Source organism: Uloborus diversus, chromosome 8 (genome assembly GCF_026930045.1).
Source record: "Uloborus diversus isolate 005 chromosome 8, Udiv.v.3.1, whole genome shotgun sequence".
Taxonomy (NCBI): Eukaryota; Metazoa; Arthropoda; class Arachnida; order Araneae; family Uloboridae; genus Uloborus; species Uloborus diversus.
This window is the reverse complement of record NC_072738.1, coordinates 131,517,418-131,535,177: the sequence shown is the minus strand read 5'-3', so window position 1 is coordinate 131,535,177 and position 17,760 is coordinate 131,517,418. Positions and strand designations below refer to the sequence as shown.

Below are 17,760 nucleotides of genomic sequence, written 5' to 3'. Positions count from 1 at the left end.
GATATACGATAATCGAGAACTCGTGGTAATCGAGTTCTCGAATGATCTTGAATAATCGAGTGATTCGATTATGAGAACTCGATTAGGCCCATCACTAGCACCTTTCCTTTTGGTTGCATTTAGATGTTCCTAAGGGGGTCTTTTGCCCCTTTTTGGGGGGAAATCATTGTTAATTTCGATTTAAACTCAAGTGATGTTATAATTTGTCGGACACTTGGCGATATATCGCCAGTCTTTTGGTCGCTAAGTTTTGTCGCTAACTTGGCGACAATTTTGGCGATTTTTTAAAAAATCTGTTTTAATTTGGCCACTGTTGGTGATATTTAGAGAGAAAACTATTGAATCATATCAAAACTGCCAATAATGAGAAAATGACATTAAATTGGAGTAAAAGGAAGTCATGTGATGCACACATCAGCTCGTTGTAAAAGGAAGTAACAACAAAAAACCGGCCCGCTTATGAGTTAAAAAAAAAAAAAATTAAAGACATTAATTTTTCAAAGGAGGGGCAATGACTTGGCAGAACTGGTCAATAAATATTTTCTTTAATATGATGATTCTCTTCTCCTGAGGATTATAAAGATGACTTTGAGGAAAGTTCGTTTCATTGTTATATTTGTTTCTGACATACTGGTAAACGAAAAGACAAACAAAATAGCCAAGTTTCAGATCAAATTTAGAATAAATATTTATAATCTCTACTTTCTTTCAGAAGAATCAACAAAATCTGTAAAAGAACATTTATTTATTACAGAACGCAAATCCATTTTTTTTACATAAATAAATATTTTTCATTTTAACCAGTCCCCGTACGTTTTGTTTTCTCTATTTTCTCCTGCAACGTTGCGTATGCTAACTTCATTGCTTCCAGATCTGCAAAAAGTAAAAGATGATGTATACGATCAAGTAAATTAGTAGATCAACTTTTCAAGTTTAAGATTTAACCATAAAGAATTCTATTACACTGGGCCAAAGTCATTTGTTTTTGCCGGGCTATTTGGAACTGATTTCATATGAGTTTGGTATGCTGAATTCAAATATGCGGCAGTGTGAAGCAAGGAAATGTAAGTGCCAAAATTAAAAAAAAAAAAAAAAAAAAAGGTGGAGGTAACCAGTTCATTAGTAGGAGAACCTCTCCTCTGTTTTGGGGTAAGATATGGTACTAGTAGCCCTGGTAGGTGCAGGTATTGGTATACAGTATGATTTAGAGAAAATTTTCAAAGAAAGCCTACACTGTTAAAAATAATCCTGAAATTTTTACCGTAAACATTACTGGCATCCATGTTGCCAGTAGCTTTTACCGTAAAATCCTATTTTACTGTAACATTTTACGGTAGAATAAACGAGAGTTTAAAAAATGCAAAGAGCTGGTTCGATCTCTGGACCTTTAAATTGGTAGGCGGATTTGCTGCCCACCATACGACTTGGGACGCATCGAGTAAGGAAAATACGGGTGATATCTGCTTCACACTGTAAGTCACGTGGTGTATCAATTGGAGCTGCAATCGTTTATTTTTTTTCGGTACAATTTATTGTAATTTTTTTCTATACTGTAAATACTCCATTTTACAGTAATATTTACCATAAAATATTCATGAATTTTTAAGTGTACCTGATCCTGAATTTTAAACGCGTTTTACTCAAAACTTTATAAACCACACTTACATCCTTTTGCTTCACGCACCTCATATGAATCAGTGAGAAGTAAAGGGATGTAAGTGCCAAAATTAAAAATTTCGAGATAACCATTACAAATGGTAGGTGAACCTCTCCTCTTCTTTGGGGTAAAAGATAGTATTAACAGCCCTGGTAGGTGCTGCTATACAGCATGACTTTGAAAAAGAATTCAATGAAAGCAGACCAAACACCGCAACTTTAAACGCGTTTTACTCAAAACTTGAAAATGTCCACTTACATCCCTTTGCTTCTCACTGCCTCATATGACATTAGTTTTTGCTGAAGAGCTTAGCATAAAAAATTAGTATATTTCGAAGAAATATACGTAACATGGGTTTAAATCATAGATCCATAGATCAAATAAAAATTATAAGTACAGAATATTCATTATTATTATATTACACAAATGTTGTATACAAATATACAACTCTTCACACATCGTAAGAACAAAACTTGTGTGATGTTTGTTCCATCCATAGTTGTATCAAATCTAACATGGCAGTGTTGTAATTTCGTAATTAAGACCATCGTAGCATTCACAACGCTGCAAGGCAAGACCAGGTTGAGGTAGGGGTACACATGGGGCACGTGCCCCGGTCAAAAAATTAGAGGGGTACCAAATCTGAAATCTATAGTATTACGTGGACGCTGGTTAATTGAATCAACCGATTTAATGAATCAAATTGTAAAAAACAGAATAAAATCCAGCTTTATTGAATTAGCCACTTTATTGAATCAGCCGCTTTATAGAATCAAAACTGTTTAGAACAAACGTGATTCATATAAGCGGCGGTCACTGTATAAGAAAAGAAGGGGGAAAGGGGGGGCACTAAATACAGATGGTGCCCTGTGTTCTCATGAGTCATAGTTGGGTCCCGCTGCCAGGTTACGTTTACACCAACTGTAGTGAATTCCTCTGACTGCAGAGCAGAATGGCAATAGGGCTAGTATATTGGAAGCAATTCTTTTTTCAGAAGATTAAACTTGCTTTAGATGTTCACAAAAGGTTAAAACTATATACATTTTAGGTATAACAGCATGTTAAAAAAGCACTGCTCTTAAAATGTAGAGCTGATAAAGGAAACTAATTTGATGCTTCGATTCAGCGCCCCCAAATATAGCTAAAACTGCTCTAAAATTCTGGGCACCAAAGAATTTTTTTATAGCCCTGTGTTATGTAACTAGTGTTCAATGAAACATTTTATTTTTAATCAAAAAGCACTGCTCTCAAAATGTAGAGCTGATAGAGTAATCTAATTTGATACTTCGATTCAGCGCCCCAAAGATAGCTAAAACTGCTCTAAAATTCTGGGCACTAAAGAATTTTCTTTATAGCCCTGTGTTATGTAACTAGTGTTTAACAAAACATTTTATTTTTAATCAAAAAGCACTGCTCTCAAAATATAGAGCTGATAGGGGAAACCAATTTGATACTTCGATTCAGCGCCCCAAATATAGCCTAAAACTGCTCTAAAATTCTGGGCACCAAAGAATTTTTTTATACCCTGTGTTATGTAACTAGTATTCAATAAAACATTTTGTTTTTAATCAAAATAACCAAATTGCAAAAAATTGCAACCAAAAGAGGAGGTGCAACAACTAGACCCCAAAAGGACTCGAAGTGAAATTTCAACCTTCTGCTCAATTCCGTTTTTGAGTTATGCAAGATATATACGCACATACAGATGTCACGAGAAAATTCGTGATAGAAAAACTCAGGGGATCATCAAAATGTAATATTTCGGTTGTTCATACGTTTGTAGGTACACATGCCTGTGCGAACGTGTCGGGAAAATGACTCACCATTTATTCGGGAGTAAGTAAAAAAGAAATTTAGGCTGAGCTTTGAGTGAAAAAGTTTCGTTGTTACAATGCATCCTTTACTTTGTAAAAGGATGTAATTAATATGAACAAGAAAGGTCAAAAGTAGTTATGACATTAAAGCAGTTAAATACTTTTAACCCCCGACTTCGACTTGAACAGGGCTAGTTGAAACAGAGGGAGAGGTCAAGAGAGTTGAGAGTTCGACCAAGAAATACTAAACTCGATATGCAAGTACCAACTGAAAAGTTAAAGTTGGTACACGTAAAGTAGGCTGTAATCAATCTATAATTCCCCCACTTGCATTTTTAGGTTAGATTGTTCTTTAAATTGTTGAAATTAGAATAAAATAATAAGATAAATTATTCCATTTAATTGCAAAACATAGAACAGTGATTGATCTTACCTAATCTTGTCCTCTCCAATTCGCCTCTCAAAATGTCTACTTCAGTGTCATCATCCACAGTTTCACCTAAATCTTTTTCGTCTAATTCTTCATCCTTTAATTTTAAGTCAGTAATTAAAAGGAAATAAAGTAAAATAATTGTAACATGATAGTTTAAAACTTAGCAAAAGGGCCGTAGAGAGCCATGGTGAGCCCCTTATCAGTTTGGTCGCCGTCCCCCTCTTAAAACTTGCCAAACTTATACTACTCCGATTTCGAGAGGGACCCCTCAAGGAACGGGCCCCTAGTTTCCGACTAGGCTGACATGGCCTCTCGTCAGCCCTGCTTAGCAATATAAATCTGGATTTTTAGTAGAATTGCATTTAAGCAAAACTGACGATTTTTTTTAGTTATATGGTCTCAAAAAATCAAACCGAAATGATTTCCTCATGTAGGGTCTTAACAATTTTATCATGATCTTAACAATTTCAACATGTAGCAGACGTAGATGGAAAAGATTATTTAAACTTTTACCACATAATTAAAGAAATCCAACGTGATCTGCAATACGAATTGCATATACGTGCTTCAGGGTTACAAGGTCCTTTCAAGGTTCTTCAATGCAAGGATATTAAAAGCATCTCTATACTTCCTTTACTAACGAAAGGATTCTATTTTTGCAACCTAAAAATGCGTGTCTACCAAAAAAAGTTCCATATTTGAAGGTCTGAACTAAACTTTCCAGAACATTTTAGAGTAGGCACGTAATTAATATTATTCTCTTACAACAAAGATTATTGAATTATCACAACAAATTAGCATTTTGGTTCAAAGAATAATACAAAATCTGTATTTTTCTGTTTTTGGTTATTTTATTTTTTTGCTGTATTTTTTGAATAAATTTCCAGAACATACGATCCTGTGTCTCTCTATTTTAACGAAGAAAATTTCGAATAATGGTAATGTTAGGTTTTCTTTACGATGAGATGCCATTAACAATACTTTTATATTTTAGAACCTTTAAATCAACCATTCGATAGTGAAACATTCGTCAATCATAACGTGTTTGATTATATACGTCATGGTTTTGCATTTTACGTACTTGTTCGATTTTAAGACGCTTCTTCAACAACTTACAGGTTTTCCGAAGTGAAGCTTCATTTGATAGCAGGTGTAAGAAACGGTGCATTACTACTGAAAAGAAATATATAATACATGTAATGAGTTTAGAACGTTTCAGTATAGCATGATGATTTAATAACAGGAGAATGACGCATTTTTATGTTTGCTAATGACAAAATGACATAAATGTCCTCAGGCAACGAATGCATGTGCTGTAAGAAGATTTGCTTTTACTTTTGATTAGCTACAGACAAACCTGATTATTGATAGTGATGTCACATTTTATAGTTTGACCAATACTGCGGTATGCAGGTAAAGGGCAGTAACTGCAAATTTTTCATTTTTCATTTTTTTTTTTGCACTTTTGTCATCTATTGTACGTTATCTTTATTATACACTAACTAGCGGTACCCGCAAGGCTTTGCCCGTAGTAGGAAATTAAAAGGTCATTTGGTTCGGCTGTACATTTACAAATAATGGATGGTGAAATTCTTTCCAATTTGCTATGTTCATTTGCTCGCCCTCATGTTACGGTTCCACGTTGTGATAATTTGGTAATTTACTCGTCCACGTTATGATAATTTGTTTGATAAAATGTTCTTAAAATTGGGATAGAAAAAGAACACAAACGATTTTTCGAAAAATCGCTTCGAGGTGCTCCCCCTTATGCTACGAACTAATTCTGTGTCAAATTTCATGAAAATCGGTCGAACGGTCTAGGCGCTATGCGCGTAACAGACATCTAGACATCCAGAGACAATGTCTTAAAATATGGTATTTTTCTATGCGTGGGCGTCACATTTACACACACTAACGTCACATTTCAATGCCTTATCCGAAGAATATTCAAATTATAGTCACTTAGTTCTACTACTTAACATTGCTGCTACCTTTAAGGGAGCCTAAGGAAAAGTTTAGTACAACTTTTAATTTCTTCTTTCTGAATCATATTGTTTGCAAAAGTTGATGTTCTGAGATTGATCGAATCTTAAAAAAACGAATACAGTATTTCTCAAAACGCGAATTAAAGTATGATAGGAAGGTCAAACAGATTGTAAACTACTGTAATTGTTTCTTGCACTTTGCTTTAATAAATGTTAATATTGATGTTGTCATTCTGTTTCAAAACTTCAAATCCTAACTGAAATATTGGTAATTATAAGGTTCATTAGGTGTCAAAATTGATAAATCTAACCAAGGACCGATTATATGATAACGATTGTGGTTGGTCCATTTTTACCGCTTACATGTGCCCTCTTGGTTTTTTCGATCAAATTTTATAGACATTCTTATAGAATGTAATGGGAATGTGTAGATCAATGAGTAATAATTAAGATTTTAAAGCATACGATGTGTTTTATTGAACTTAGTTTTGCGGGCATCGACAACAAAGTTTAGTAAAATACATCGTGACGTCACTGAAAAACTTGAAACTTATAACTAGATACGTAACTGAAATTTTTATCTTTTAAGTTCATTGTAGTTTAACTAAAATCATATCCTAAAATAGAGAGCGTAGAGCAAATTGTACGAATTTATTCAAGCTGCTTACATTAAAATTGAAAAAGTGTAAAAACAACCAGAAATACTCACACGAATAGTTTAAGAGATGTGAATAGATTATTCCTAAACTCGTCAAAACTACTCAGCAGATTTTCGTCGAGTTGTAAGTAATGCAGTTCTAAAGCTTTATAAAATATCAAAAACAAAAATTTAAATCAGTTAAAACAATAACTTATTTCATTGTTAATAATATTTTTATCATATGCATGTCATAGTTTTGCGTTTCACGGTTAAAGAAAAGTTCACAAAATGCATACTTTACCTTTTATGTAAGCACTGCTCAAAATTTAAAATGTTCCTCGTAGAAAACACATTATTTACTGGTGGTAATGTATTGAAGTATCAAGTCTAACAATTTTAAGGAATAGAATTTAATGTGAATTCATACCATCATTTTTACTTCTTTTTACAAAAAAGGAAGTATTGTATTCACGAAAAAATTTTCACTCAAAAATCGGCCTTAATTTCCATTTTGCTAATCCCCGAATGAATGTTGAGATTTTTCGACCCGACCACACGTGGATACATGCCTAGGAACGTACATACACCTGAAATGTACATTTTGACGACCCCCAAGTTAATTACAACGTGTTTTCCGTGACGTCCATATGTACGTATGTATGTGTGTATGTAGCTCGCATAACTCAAAAACGGTATGTCCTAGAAAGATGAAATTTGATACGTAGACTCTTAGTGGGATCTCGTTGTGCACCTTCCCTTTTGGTTGCATTCGGATGTTCCTAAGGGGGTCTTTTACACTTTTTTGGGGGAAAATCATTGTTAATTTCATTGCTAACTCAAGTGGTGTTATAATTTGTCAAACACTTGGCGATATATCGCCAAGCTTTTGGTCGCTAAGTGTTGTCACCAACTTGGCGAAAAATTTGGCTTTTTTTTAATTTTTAAGTCTGGTTTTAGTTCGGTCAATGTTGGTGATATTTAAAGAGTTAACCACTGAATCCCATTAAAATCGCCAATAACGGGGAAATAAATCTGTGTAAAAACGTTTTTTTTTTTGCTTCGGTTCGCAAGAAACTAGGGGTGAAAATATTTAGTGTTTCTTTGCTTACTCCAAGGCGCTATTATCATTAAACTGACGTAAAAGGAAGTCATGTGATGCACACATCAGCTCGTTTAAATTATTTTTTCATGAGAGAGGCATATTTTGTTTTCAGAAATAAAATTTTCAATGCGAAAATTTTTTTATTTTCAAATATAATGTTAAACCTTCGATAATTGAGAATACTGTTTGGTTGATTTAACGGAAGAAAATCTATGGTGTTATACGTGGAAGTAGGCTCATTTACTTCTAGACAGATTTATTTTATTTATTCATTTATTTATTTGAGAGAGAATTTCGTCTATTGTTGCCGGTGAGGGGTACAAAATTTTCGGTTTATAATTGGAATATATTTCGGGTAGTCATTAGAATTTTCTATTAAGTAAATTTCTATCTAACTAAAATCGCCGGAAGTAATAGCAAGCCTTTATATGTATTACTAGTGGTACTCGCACGGCTTTGTCCGTCGTAGGAAGTATCAAAGGTCATTTGGTTCGCCTGTATATTTACAAATAATGAATGATGAGTTTCTCGCCAATATGCTATGTTAATTTGCTTGTCCATGTTATGTTAATTTGCTCGTCCACGTTATGATAATTCGCTCGGTGCAGATTAATTAAGTCCACCAATGGTAGTAAAAATGAAATCATAGAAAAATCATTTCGAAGTGCACACCCCTATGCTACAAACTTATTTCGGGCCAAATTTCATGAAAATCGGCCGAACGGTCTAGGTGCTATGCGTGTCCTAGAGATACAGATATCCAGACAGAGATACTTTCAGCTGTATAATTACTAAAGTTAATTATTGAAGACTATTTCTCAAGTTACTTCTCTGTCATAACACCTGCCAATTACTTCCGCTGATTAACTGCTGCCAAAAAAAAAAAAAAAAAAAAAAAAAAATGAAAAATAACAGTATTTATGCCTGCTGATTATTTTACTTCCTTTTTTTTTATTCTTGCCAAACTCTATCTCTATCTTTACTAATAATAAAGATGGAAGTCTCTCTCTATGGATATCTCTCTGTGTAGATATCTATCTGTCTGGATCTCTGTGACGCGCACAGCGTCGAGCCCGTTTGGCCGATTTTTATGAAATTTGGCAAGAAATTAGTTTGTAACATGGGAGTGTGCACATCGAAGCGATTTTTTGAAAATTCGATTTTGTTCTCTTTCTATTCCAATTTTAAGAACATTTTACCGAGCAAATTATCGTTACATGGACGAGTAAATTATCATAACATGGGTAAGCAAATCCATCATCCATTATTTGTAAATATACAGACGAACCAAATGAAATTTTAATTTTACACTACGGGTAAAGAAGTGAGGTAATACTAGTAAGAAATAATAGTCAGTAAAAAGTTACTTTTTTTGATAAACTTAACAAACGAGTTTCAAGGCTGAAATTAAGCAAGCATATGAGGGGGTATTTTGAGCATTTTAAACTTTTCAAATAATGCAGGTTTTCTAAACTCTCTTTGATTTAAGTCAAGTCATCATTTAAAAACGTTTTTAGAAGCTTTTTTTACCCTATATACTTGTTCAAAATTGCTTTTAAATTTGAGCATACAAACTTGCAATATGTAGAGCAGGTTAAACGGTACATATAAGCTATTCTTTCTTTATGTGCAATGAATTTATATTAAAACGTAGTTCAATACAGTGAAAACTTTGTAAGTTGACCACCTGCGGTGCACTACTTTAGTGGTCAACTTATAGAGGTTGAGTTATATGATACAGATTTAATTCTGTGCCTGAAAATAGCGGTCAACTTAGACAGGTGGTCAACTTGCAAGGGTGGTCAACTTTACAGGTTTTACTGTACCTAGTTTTTACCAATGAAGATAGGTAACAGGTAAATAGGTTTTAAATTTCAAAAAATTTCACCTCAAATAACTTTTAAACGAAAATAAAATACAAAAATATTCTTAAATTCTTAAGACTACAAAATGTCTACGAGCTTAGTTCACGCTAAAAAGTATGAAACAAAATAAGTACAGATTTCTTCATTGCAGCACATAAAAATTGCACTTAATCTTAATGTCTTTACACTTAGGCAATTTTTAAAAATCACCCAATAAAATTTAAATCTGTGAGAAGAATGTATGCGATATAGTAAAAAGGCAATTCGTACAAAACTGTATACTTCCTATTTCTTCTCTCAAATTTTTATTTTAAATTTTATTAACTGCTGTACCTAAATATAAATTTCTTAAGGTTACAATATATGCAGCTAATAAATAAAAAAACAAACTAAATACAGATTATTTTGAGGTAGTCTCGGATCTAGATGAGGTGTTGGCCGGTAATACCAGTCATTTTCACAATAACAACGGGAGGGCTGTAACTTATCCTTGATAAGTTTTGGAGTATTTTGATAAAGAGAATGCCAATTCACTTTCAATGCCTTACCAGATATTTTGACTTTATGCATGCTTATGCTGAAAATCCAAATTCACAGAGATACTACGATGAAAACTGCGAATAAACCTCAAAAAGAAGCTCTAATGTTGAAAAAATACTGTTTATATGTGGGCACAAAATTGAGCAAATAACAATTATACTTACTATTTTCATTTACTTTTTATAAAAATTCAGGCCTATCTTGAAATGCTACGTCTCCCTAGGGGGGCACACTCTTCCGGTCCAGCGCCCCTGGTTAACAGGTACATACTATGCATTTGCAGTGTTTGATTTTACAGCCAAAAAAGTTTCTTTTCTAGTTTCAACCAAATTAAAACATTTCAAATGACAATTTAAACGTGTGAAAAGTTTCTGACTGCTTTTTTACTTGTTTTAAATGACATTAGCCAAATCGCAGGGGTTCTAAAATTTTCCAATTTGTGGTACCCTTTGAAGAGTTATAGTTTTCTAACGAACCCCTTGTCTGTCTCATACATTCATATTAATTCCATAAACGCTTCTTCAAGGCCCCCTTCGCTTTTCCCCATGTTGCCGTGGCACTCTTTTTGGGAACGCCTGAGGTAATGAATAAATACATACCTATAAGATTTAGCACCATAACTACAAGCACCATCACAATATATAAGCTCAATGTTATTTTTTCTGGGAACCCCAGCTTTCTGATGAAGCCGAAAATGCTGCCTATCCTGTCAAAGGAAAAAGAGAGAAAAAGTTAAAATGTGCATACATATTTTGAATGGTCAGTATAATGCATACAAAAATCATGAGTTGCACTGCAAACAGCGGAAGAAATCATTGAATTATCCGCTAAAACTTGAAACAAGCTTCGAATTGAGTTTTTTTTACAGATAAATGTTTTCTTTTTTTGCTGATGTATAGCATAAAGAGGCAAATCTTTTTTTGTACGGTTCGCTGAAAACCTCTCAATTTAGTAGAATCCTGGAGAAATGAATAGCTTTATTAAATATGGTTTTTGTCAGCTCTCAGCCTGAAAATATTTTAAATCGTGATTTAGATGACCTGCCAACAAACTTTTAGAAGTAATTGGGCGTCCTTATCCTATCTTAATCGGAGGGAAAAAAACTCTTACAGTTTGGCTAGGCAGCTGAAAGTGCACTAAAGCCAACTTTGTATTAGTTAATTAATATATTTGCAGTATTAATTTGAAATAGCAATGTCTTTAGCGTCACCTACGCTGATAGCGTAACGATTGAAATTCGAATAAAATGGAAAGAGTGAAAATAGCCAAATTACAACTGTCCGGTTACGTTTGCAGATATCAGTTACATCCAACACGATATCATCACACTGTTTTTTCAACATATTTGACCCCCTCTCTTCTCCCGTAACCATAAAGTGGCATACTTCATTTTAACTCCTCCCCTTGTCACATGTGACGCAATTTTTTAATAAGTATAATGTTATAAATAATATGTGATGTCACACTTCTTGTTACACCTTCCCTCCCTCTAGTCACAAATTGTCACAATTTTACCAAAGATCTTCCCCCAATCAAAGTGCAACGTCACTGTAGTCGACCCCTGTATTAAATGAAGATTCAATAAAACTATCTTAGTTGAAATTTTTTTGCTGAGCTGCTGAGTAAATTTATAAGAAACACTTTGTGAACTACATTGCACATGGGGGTCTCTTGGCCTTTGCTCAATGCCAAATGGCAGTAAATGAATTAGTAAAAGAAGAAATATATCACCTTTTTGCAGGAATCCATGGAAGTAGGAGACAAATAATGGCGATTTCTTCGAACAAAACCAATAGACTTAAAGCAGCATTTAACACCATAGTAGAAAAAATTGTTGCTAAAACATGTGAGGAAAATGTAAATATAAAAGTGGTGAGCTCCAAAAAACAAGTAAAGTTTTAATCTACATCTAAACTAAATTTCATTTTTGAATTTTATGGTAGATCTCGGTTATTTTTTTCATAAGGACGAAAATTTAGGTTTTTCAAACAGAGTAATTCCTGCAAGAAGTCGCACTTAAACTGAGAAGAAGCGGGGGGGGGGGGGGATGGGATCATCAAGTCGACTTGATGGGGCCCTGGATATGTTTATGTATCCAATATTTTTGCACAATTAAAGACACGTAACTATTTAAACAAAAAATATTAATATATTATTATTATTATTATTTTTAATGTTATAACATTTTTTCGACGATTTTTCATTGCTTACTTTTTATCAGAAGGAAATAAAAGAGATAAAAATGACAAACGCGGAATGAAATCATTGTAATTTCGCATAGGCAACAAAACAAGCCCATGAAATACTTAAGAAACTAAGCAATAGATGGCAGCACTATAATTCCGTTTAAAATTTTCTTAGAATTCTTAAAGTGCGTTTTCTGCGCAGAGTCTATCTCTAAATAAAAATTCCTCGTCACCTCGTCCCTTCGCTATGCTGACGGGCTGTATTCTGAAATGCAGTTTATTCAACTAAAACGAAGATGAAATCTTTTCAGCAAAACAACTACTATGACAAGAGTATAAGAATTTAAAACAATGTATAAAGGCACAAATTAGCAGGAAACTGCATACATGTGTTTCGGGGCTGCGAAAAATTTAAAAATAAAATAAAATAAATAAAATAAAAATAAATAAAAAGGTTCGTTGTAACCCCGAAACACGTATGCGCAGTTTTTCTACTTATTTTGTCTTTATGCGTTGTTTTGTATTATTTTACTTATCAAGCACAAAGATATTTATTCAATTTTTTCTATACAATGTTTATAATTGTCTACTCTACAAGTAACTAAAATTAAAAATTGAAAAAAAAAAGAAGCCCGACTGAGTTCGCAAATGTAGAATCAAGTGGGAAAATGGAAAATCCGTTTAAAAGCCATATACCATTAAAAAATCAATAACAAGTATTTTATTTGTTAATAAATAAAAACTGGCAACAGATAAAAAGATTGAATAATTGCGTTTTTTTTTCCTTTTCGGCCGACAATGAATTCGGTTACCAATCGCGTGAATAAAAGTTTAGCCGTTTTAAAATCTGCTTAAAGTTCCAAACACATTCTATCAGACGCAGAAAAAATTACTCTTTATTTTTGTACTAAACTTTTAAATATATTTTCACTGTAAAAGTCGAGAAAAACCTTTTAGAAGTTTTTAATTAATGTCTTCGTTAAGTAATGTCATCCGAAGACGCAACCTAGCTCAGAACACTCTCGATTAACTCTCCTTTCGAACAAAAAACTTGTTTTCAAAATAGGTCCATCCGTTTAGACGCTAGAGTGCCACAGAAAGATACACAGACACGTCAAACTTAAAACCCCCTTCCTTTGTGTCTTATAGTTACTTCTTATAGTTGTGTCTTATAGTTGTGTCTTATAGTTACCCCTTCCTTGTGTCACATAGTTACATTTATGATCGAATTTAAACAATCAAAGTCTTTTTTTTTAAAAATCTATTTAGGTAGTATTTCATCAAACTGATTTTGTTATAAAATTAATGCTTGCTCTCTGAAGCGCAGCGCCTTTATGCAAATGTTCCTGATTTTTGCCCTCAGTCTTTGTCTCTGTTTCTGTAATCAACGGATCACCCTTTCACAAAATTAATATTTTGTTTTACTCATACCATAGTACATTAATTTCGTTTGCACGAAAAGATAATTATTTCTTCTTTTTTTTTAAACTCCCACATTTAATATATCTGGTTAAGAAACGGGAAAGTTTTCCGCTAAAAGCCAGTAACCTTCCTACAATTCACGTGGAATTTTTCTGAAGAATTCAGAAACCTTCCTGATAAAAGCCAGTCACGTTCTGGAATAAATCAGGAAAATTCGAAGAAAACAGACATATGTTTGTAGCAATAGCTTGACCTCATCATGATTTACCAGGAAAGATTCTTAAACCTAAACAAAATATGGCCAAGCTTCTGCAGAATTGCAAGCTTTAGCCTTAGTTGGCTACAGTTTTTGCAAAGCTACAGTATCCAGAGACTGCTGTTCGCCCTCATATGGAGTTTAGTCAATCTGGGTGGGCTGTAATTGAGAGCTTAACACAAGTAGCTAAAAATGTTTTTCAGAACAGTAAGAAGTCTATTGCAACTTCTAGCAATTCAGGAAACCTTTTCGCAAAGATACTTGAAATTTCACAAGAAATTGGTGAAAACCCGTGATATCCCGGAACATTGCCTAGAAAAAAGTCTGTGAGGTTTCGGACTTGTAACGAAGGAAATTATTTAATTCATACCCCTTCATTTATATACCCTTTCGTGCTTTATTGAGGATCTTAAGAGTTTTTTTTTAATAAAGAAGGTTACTGAATCTCCTTGACCCGGTTGCTATAGTTAATAAAGACATATTCTTAGATAATATTTGGATATAATTCATGCCAATCCGAATTTATAACTTCCTTGCCGTATAAGTTCAGATTTACGACATTGTATTTTCAGTTTAGAAACCTTTTGCCGAAAAGTGTTTTTTATGACAGCCACTGTATTCGAAGCCTCAAGATCAACCCAGATCCTTTAAAAAAATACATTATTAAGATTATTTTAAAGAAGAAGGAAAATTTGACAACTAGCTCTTAGTAAAAGTGCTGTGATGACTTTTAAGAAAAGTGCAAATACACAGACACAGACACACAGACACACACACACACACACACACACACATATATATATATATATATATATATATATATATATATATATATACATATATATATATATATATATATATATATATATATATATATATATATATATATATATATATATATATATATATATATATATATATATATATATATATATATATATATTATTTAAAGTTTCACACATAGGTAGCACAATGGCAAGTGTACTAAACAACAACAAGAAAAACAAAAGAATATTAACAATGTAAATTGAAAACCATGTAAATATGAAAAGTTGAACAATATGGAGAAAAGAATGGGCTATAACTGCTACGTTATCAAAGAGCTGGAGCAGTTGGCATACTATATTAATTTGCAGGTTTGTATAGAGGTTGGTAACGTACAAGTCAGCGAGTATTTGCATTTTTATCAAATTAGCAAGATAAAAGGTGACAAGTTTTTTGAAAATGCTGCCATGTACTATGCAACCCCCCAGCTTTGACCTGCAAAAAAAGAGAAAGCAGGAAACATATTGTTCAACTTTTCATATTTACATGGTTTTCAATTTACATTGTTAATATTCTTTTGTGTTTCTTGTTGTTGTTTAGTACACTTGCCATTGTGCTATCTATGAGTGAGACTTTAAATAATATATGTAATATTCATTTATATATATATATATATATATATATATATATATATATATATATATATATATATATATATATATATATATATATATATATATATATATATATATATATATATATAATTTTTAATGAAGCAAATTTATACAGAAAATACAGACTCACTGCTTAACTTACAGACCAACGATTCTCAGCCTTTTTTGACCTACCGACAGTCAAAAACTTCTGAAAACATTTTGCAGACCAATAATATTTTAACTCTTATTTTTGACCAAAAATAATTACATAAATAAATACTACTACACATAATTTTACAAAACATTATAAATAAGTGAATAAAACTTTGCATGGTAATAAGGGACTTTAAATGTAAATACACGTAATAAAGTAATAACTATGCCAATGTAAGAGTAATAAAACAAAAGCGAAAAGTTGTGAAAAATTAGGAAAATAATAATCACAACATTCACGTATTAAATTAAATGTCATGTCTAGGATGATTTTTCTTTCTTTCTTTTTTTTTTTTTTTTTTTTTTTTTTGAGTAAGGAAAATATTTTAACGTGAACCAGTAAAAATCTCAGCGGATCGATCAATTTATTTCGGTTGCAGACCAGCGGTTGAGAATCACTGTACTACAAATTATTGTTTTAAAAACAAGTCAAAAATGTTTATACCCAAGTTACAAAGTTCCTTGTGGAAAATTATTAAGCCTGTTTAATGAAGAAAATACCAGAATTTATTTATTGCCGTACTTAAAAAAGCAGTTGTGAACTTGAGAAAAGGAATATAAATAAGTAAAAACATAAGCACCAAGTCTTGGTATGCAAAATAATGTTAATGACCTTACATTGAAGGATAATGTAGAAAGCAGTATCCACTAAAGAACGAAAAATGTTGTATACGTTTGATATAACAGATCCAAAAATTGATTTTACCACCATGTTTACATCTCGGTGGTCGAAGTGTTGTCTGCAGCAAAGGTGGAACGATATAACTGATAAGCATCATAGATCAAAGTTTAAAAAGAACAATGTCCTGAGACTTTTTTTTCTTTAGTTAAAGCCGCAAGCTTACTTTCTAGATATTGAATTCACTGTATCTCAGACACTGTAGGAGTTATATAAACGTCGCACACACACACACATACACAAAGAAAAAAAAGTACAAAATTAATTTTGAAACTAGTACAGTTCAGTCATAATTTTTAGTAAATATTAAAATAAAACATAAATGGTTTGGGAATCAGTAACTACAAGACGAAAAGTTCAAATTCCATTTCATGTCAAGTTTTTATGATTTTTCTAAAAAAATGTCAAAACGAATTTAATTTACTTAGTACTCTGCTTCCACGGATACTTTTTAAATTGAGTTGTTTCCCTTTAAAAAAAAAAAAAAAAAATTGAAAGAGCCATGTTGAAAACACAAAGTGAGTTACTTTTTTTTTCTGTTTTTTTAGTTTTGACTTATTTTCTGTCTTAAAATAATAATCTTGAAAGACGTTCAGTCGCTGTTTTCCTTTTGGCTGCTGACGTTACAAGTGAACAAGCCACTAGGGTTTCCAACACGAAGTTTCAGAACATGATACAAACTTCGCCAAATGAATATTTTATTTAACTAACAATTCTCGTTCCGCTTTTAATTGCTCGTAGTGAAAAATCACCAAAAGGCGATATCTTGCCCGAAAAGACAACCACACGCTCCGATTCAAGATGGCTGTCTTCATTTGTGACGTCACACAATGAAACATTTTGTTTTAGAAATCTGATGTGTAAAAAAATTAATTAAAAATCAAATGTTGGAAAAATAATATTATTTTCTGGCTCCATGGTATTATTATTATTATTTGCTAATTCTATCAATTTCTGTGACTAAAGGTAGTACTTTTTACTGAAGGAAACACACCCATTCAAAATGGTTAGATCAATTTCATTATAATCGAGATAAAATTTCGTTTTAAGCGGGCTGAACTGCTTCAATATGTTATGAAAAACTTTCAGAACTATTATTTAGGGGGGAAATATGCAGGAATTTTTGGTTTTGCACTTTTTTTCAACACTCTTTGGTAAAATAAATGCAACAAAAGTAAAATAAGTGGTTAAAAAAGCACTGTCATGTGCCAGGGCATTCTATCACAAGTAAAGGAAATATTATATCATGCTTTCAAGAAAAGGCGATGGAAAGCCAAAAGTGGCAAACTCAGTTTTAGCGATGGTAAGCTACCGCTATTTGTTAGACGCCGGCTATTACAGTGGGCGTTTGAATTGACCAGGGCAATGATACGGTCAGTCAACCGATAACGATAAGACAATAAAACTTTTAGTAAAGGGACCCCCCAAGATGTCTTCTGGGACGATACTATGCTGAAAACACAGCCGATTTTTTCTTAAAAAAGGGGATTACATTCCGTTCATGCTAAACTATAAAAATCTTTTTATTTTAAACTTGCTTTTCAGTA

At 32.6% G+C, this 17,760-nt stretch overlaps 1 protein-coding gene across 1 annotated transcript; it reads right to left on the bottom strand.

Annotated features, from left to right (window-relative positions):
- Positions 1–655: 655 nt before the first annotated feature.
- LOC129228113 (uncharacterized) lies at positions 656–16,271 on the bottom strand. The gene is made up of 7 exons (XM_054862756.1): positions 16,153–16,271; positions 11,768–11,873; positions 10,636–10,742; positions 6,601–6,692; positions 4,986–5,078; positions 3,905–3,998; positions 656–873 (listed from the first exon to the last, which is right to left on the bottom strand). The coding sequence occupies exons 1-7, from the start codon at positions 16,244–16,246 to the stop codon at positions 797–799; spliced, it is 663 nt and encodes a 220-aa protein (XP_054718731.1). The 5' UTR covers positions 16,247–16,271; the 3' UTR covers positions 656–796.
- Positions 16,272–17,760: the final 1,489 nt, after the last annotated feature.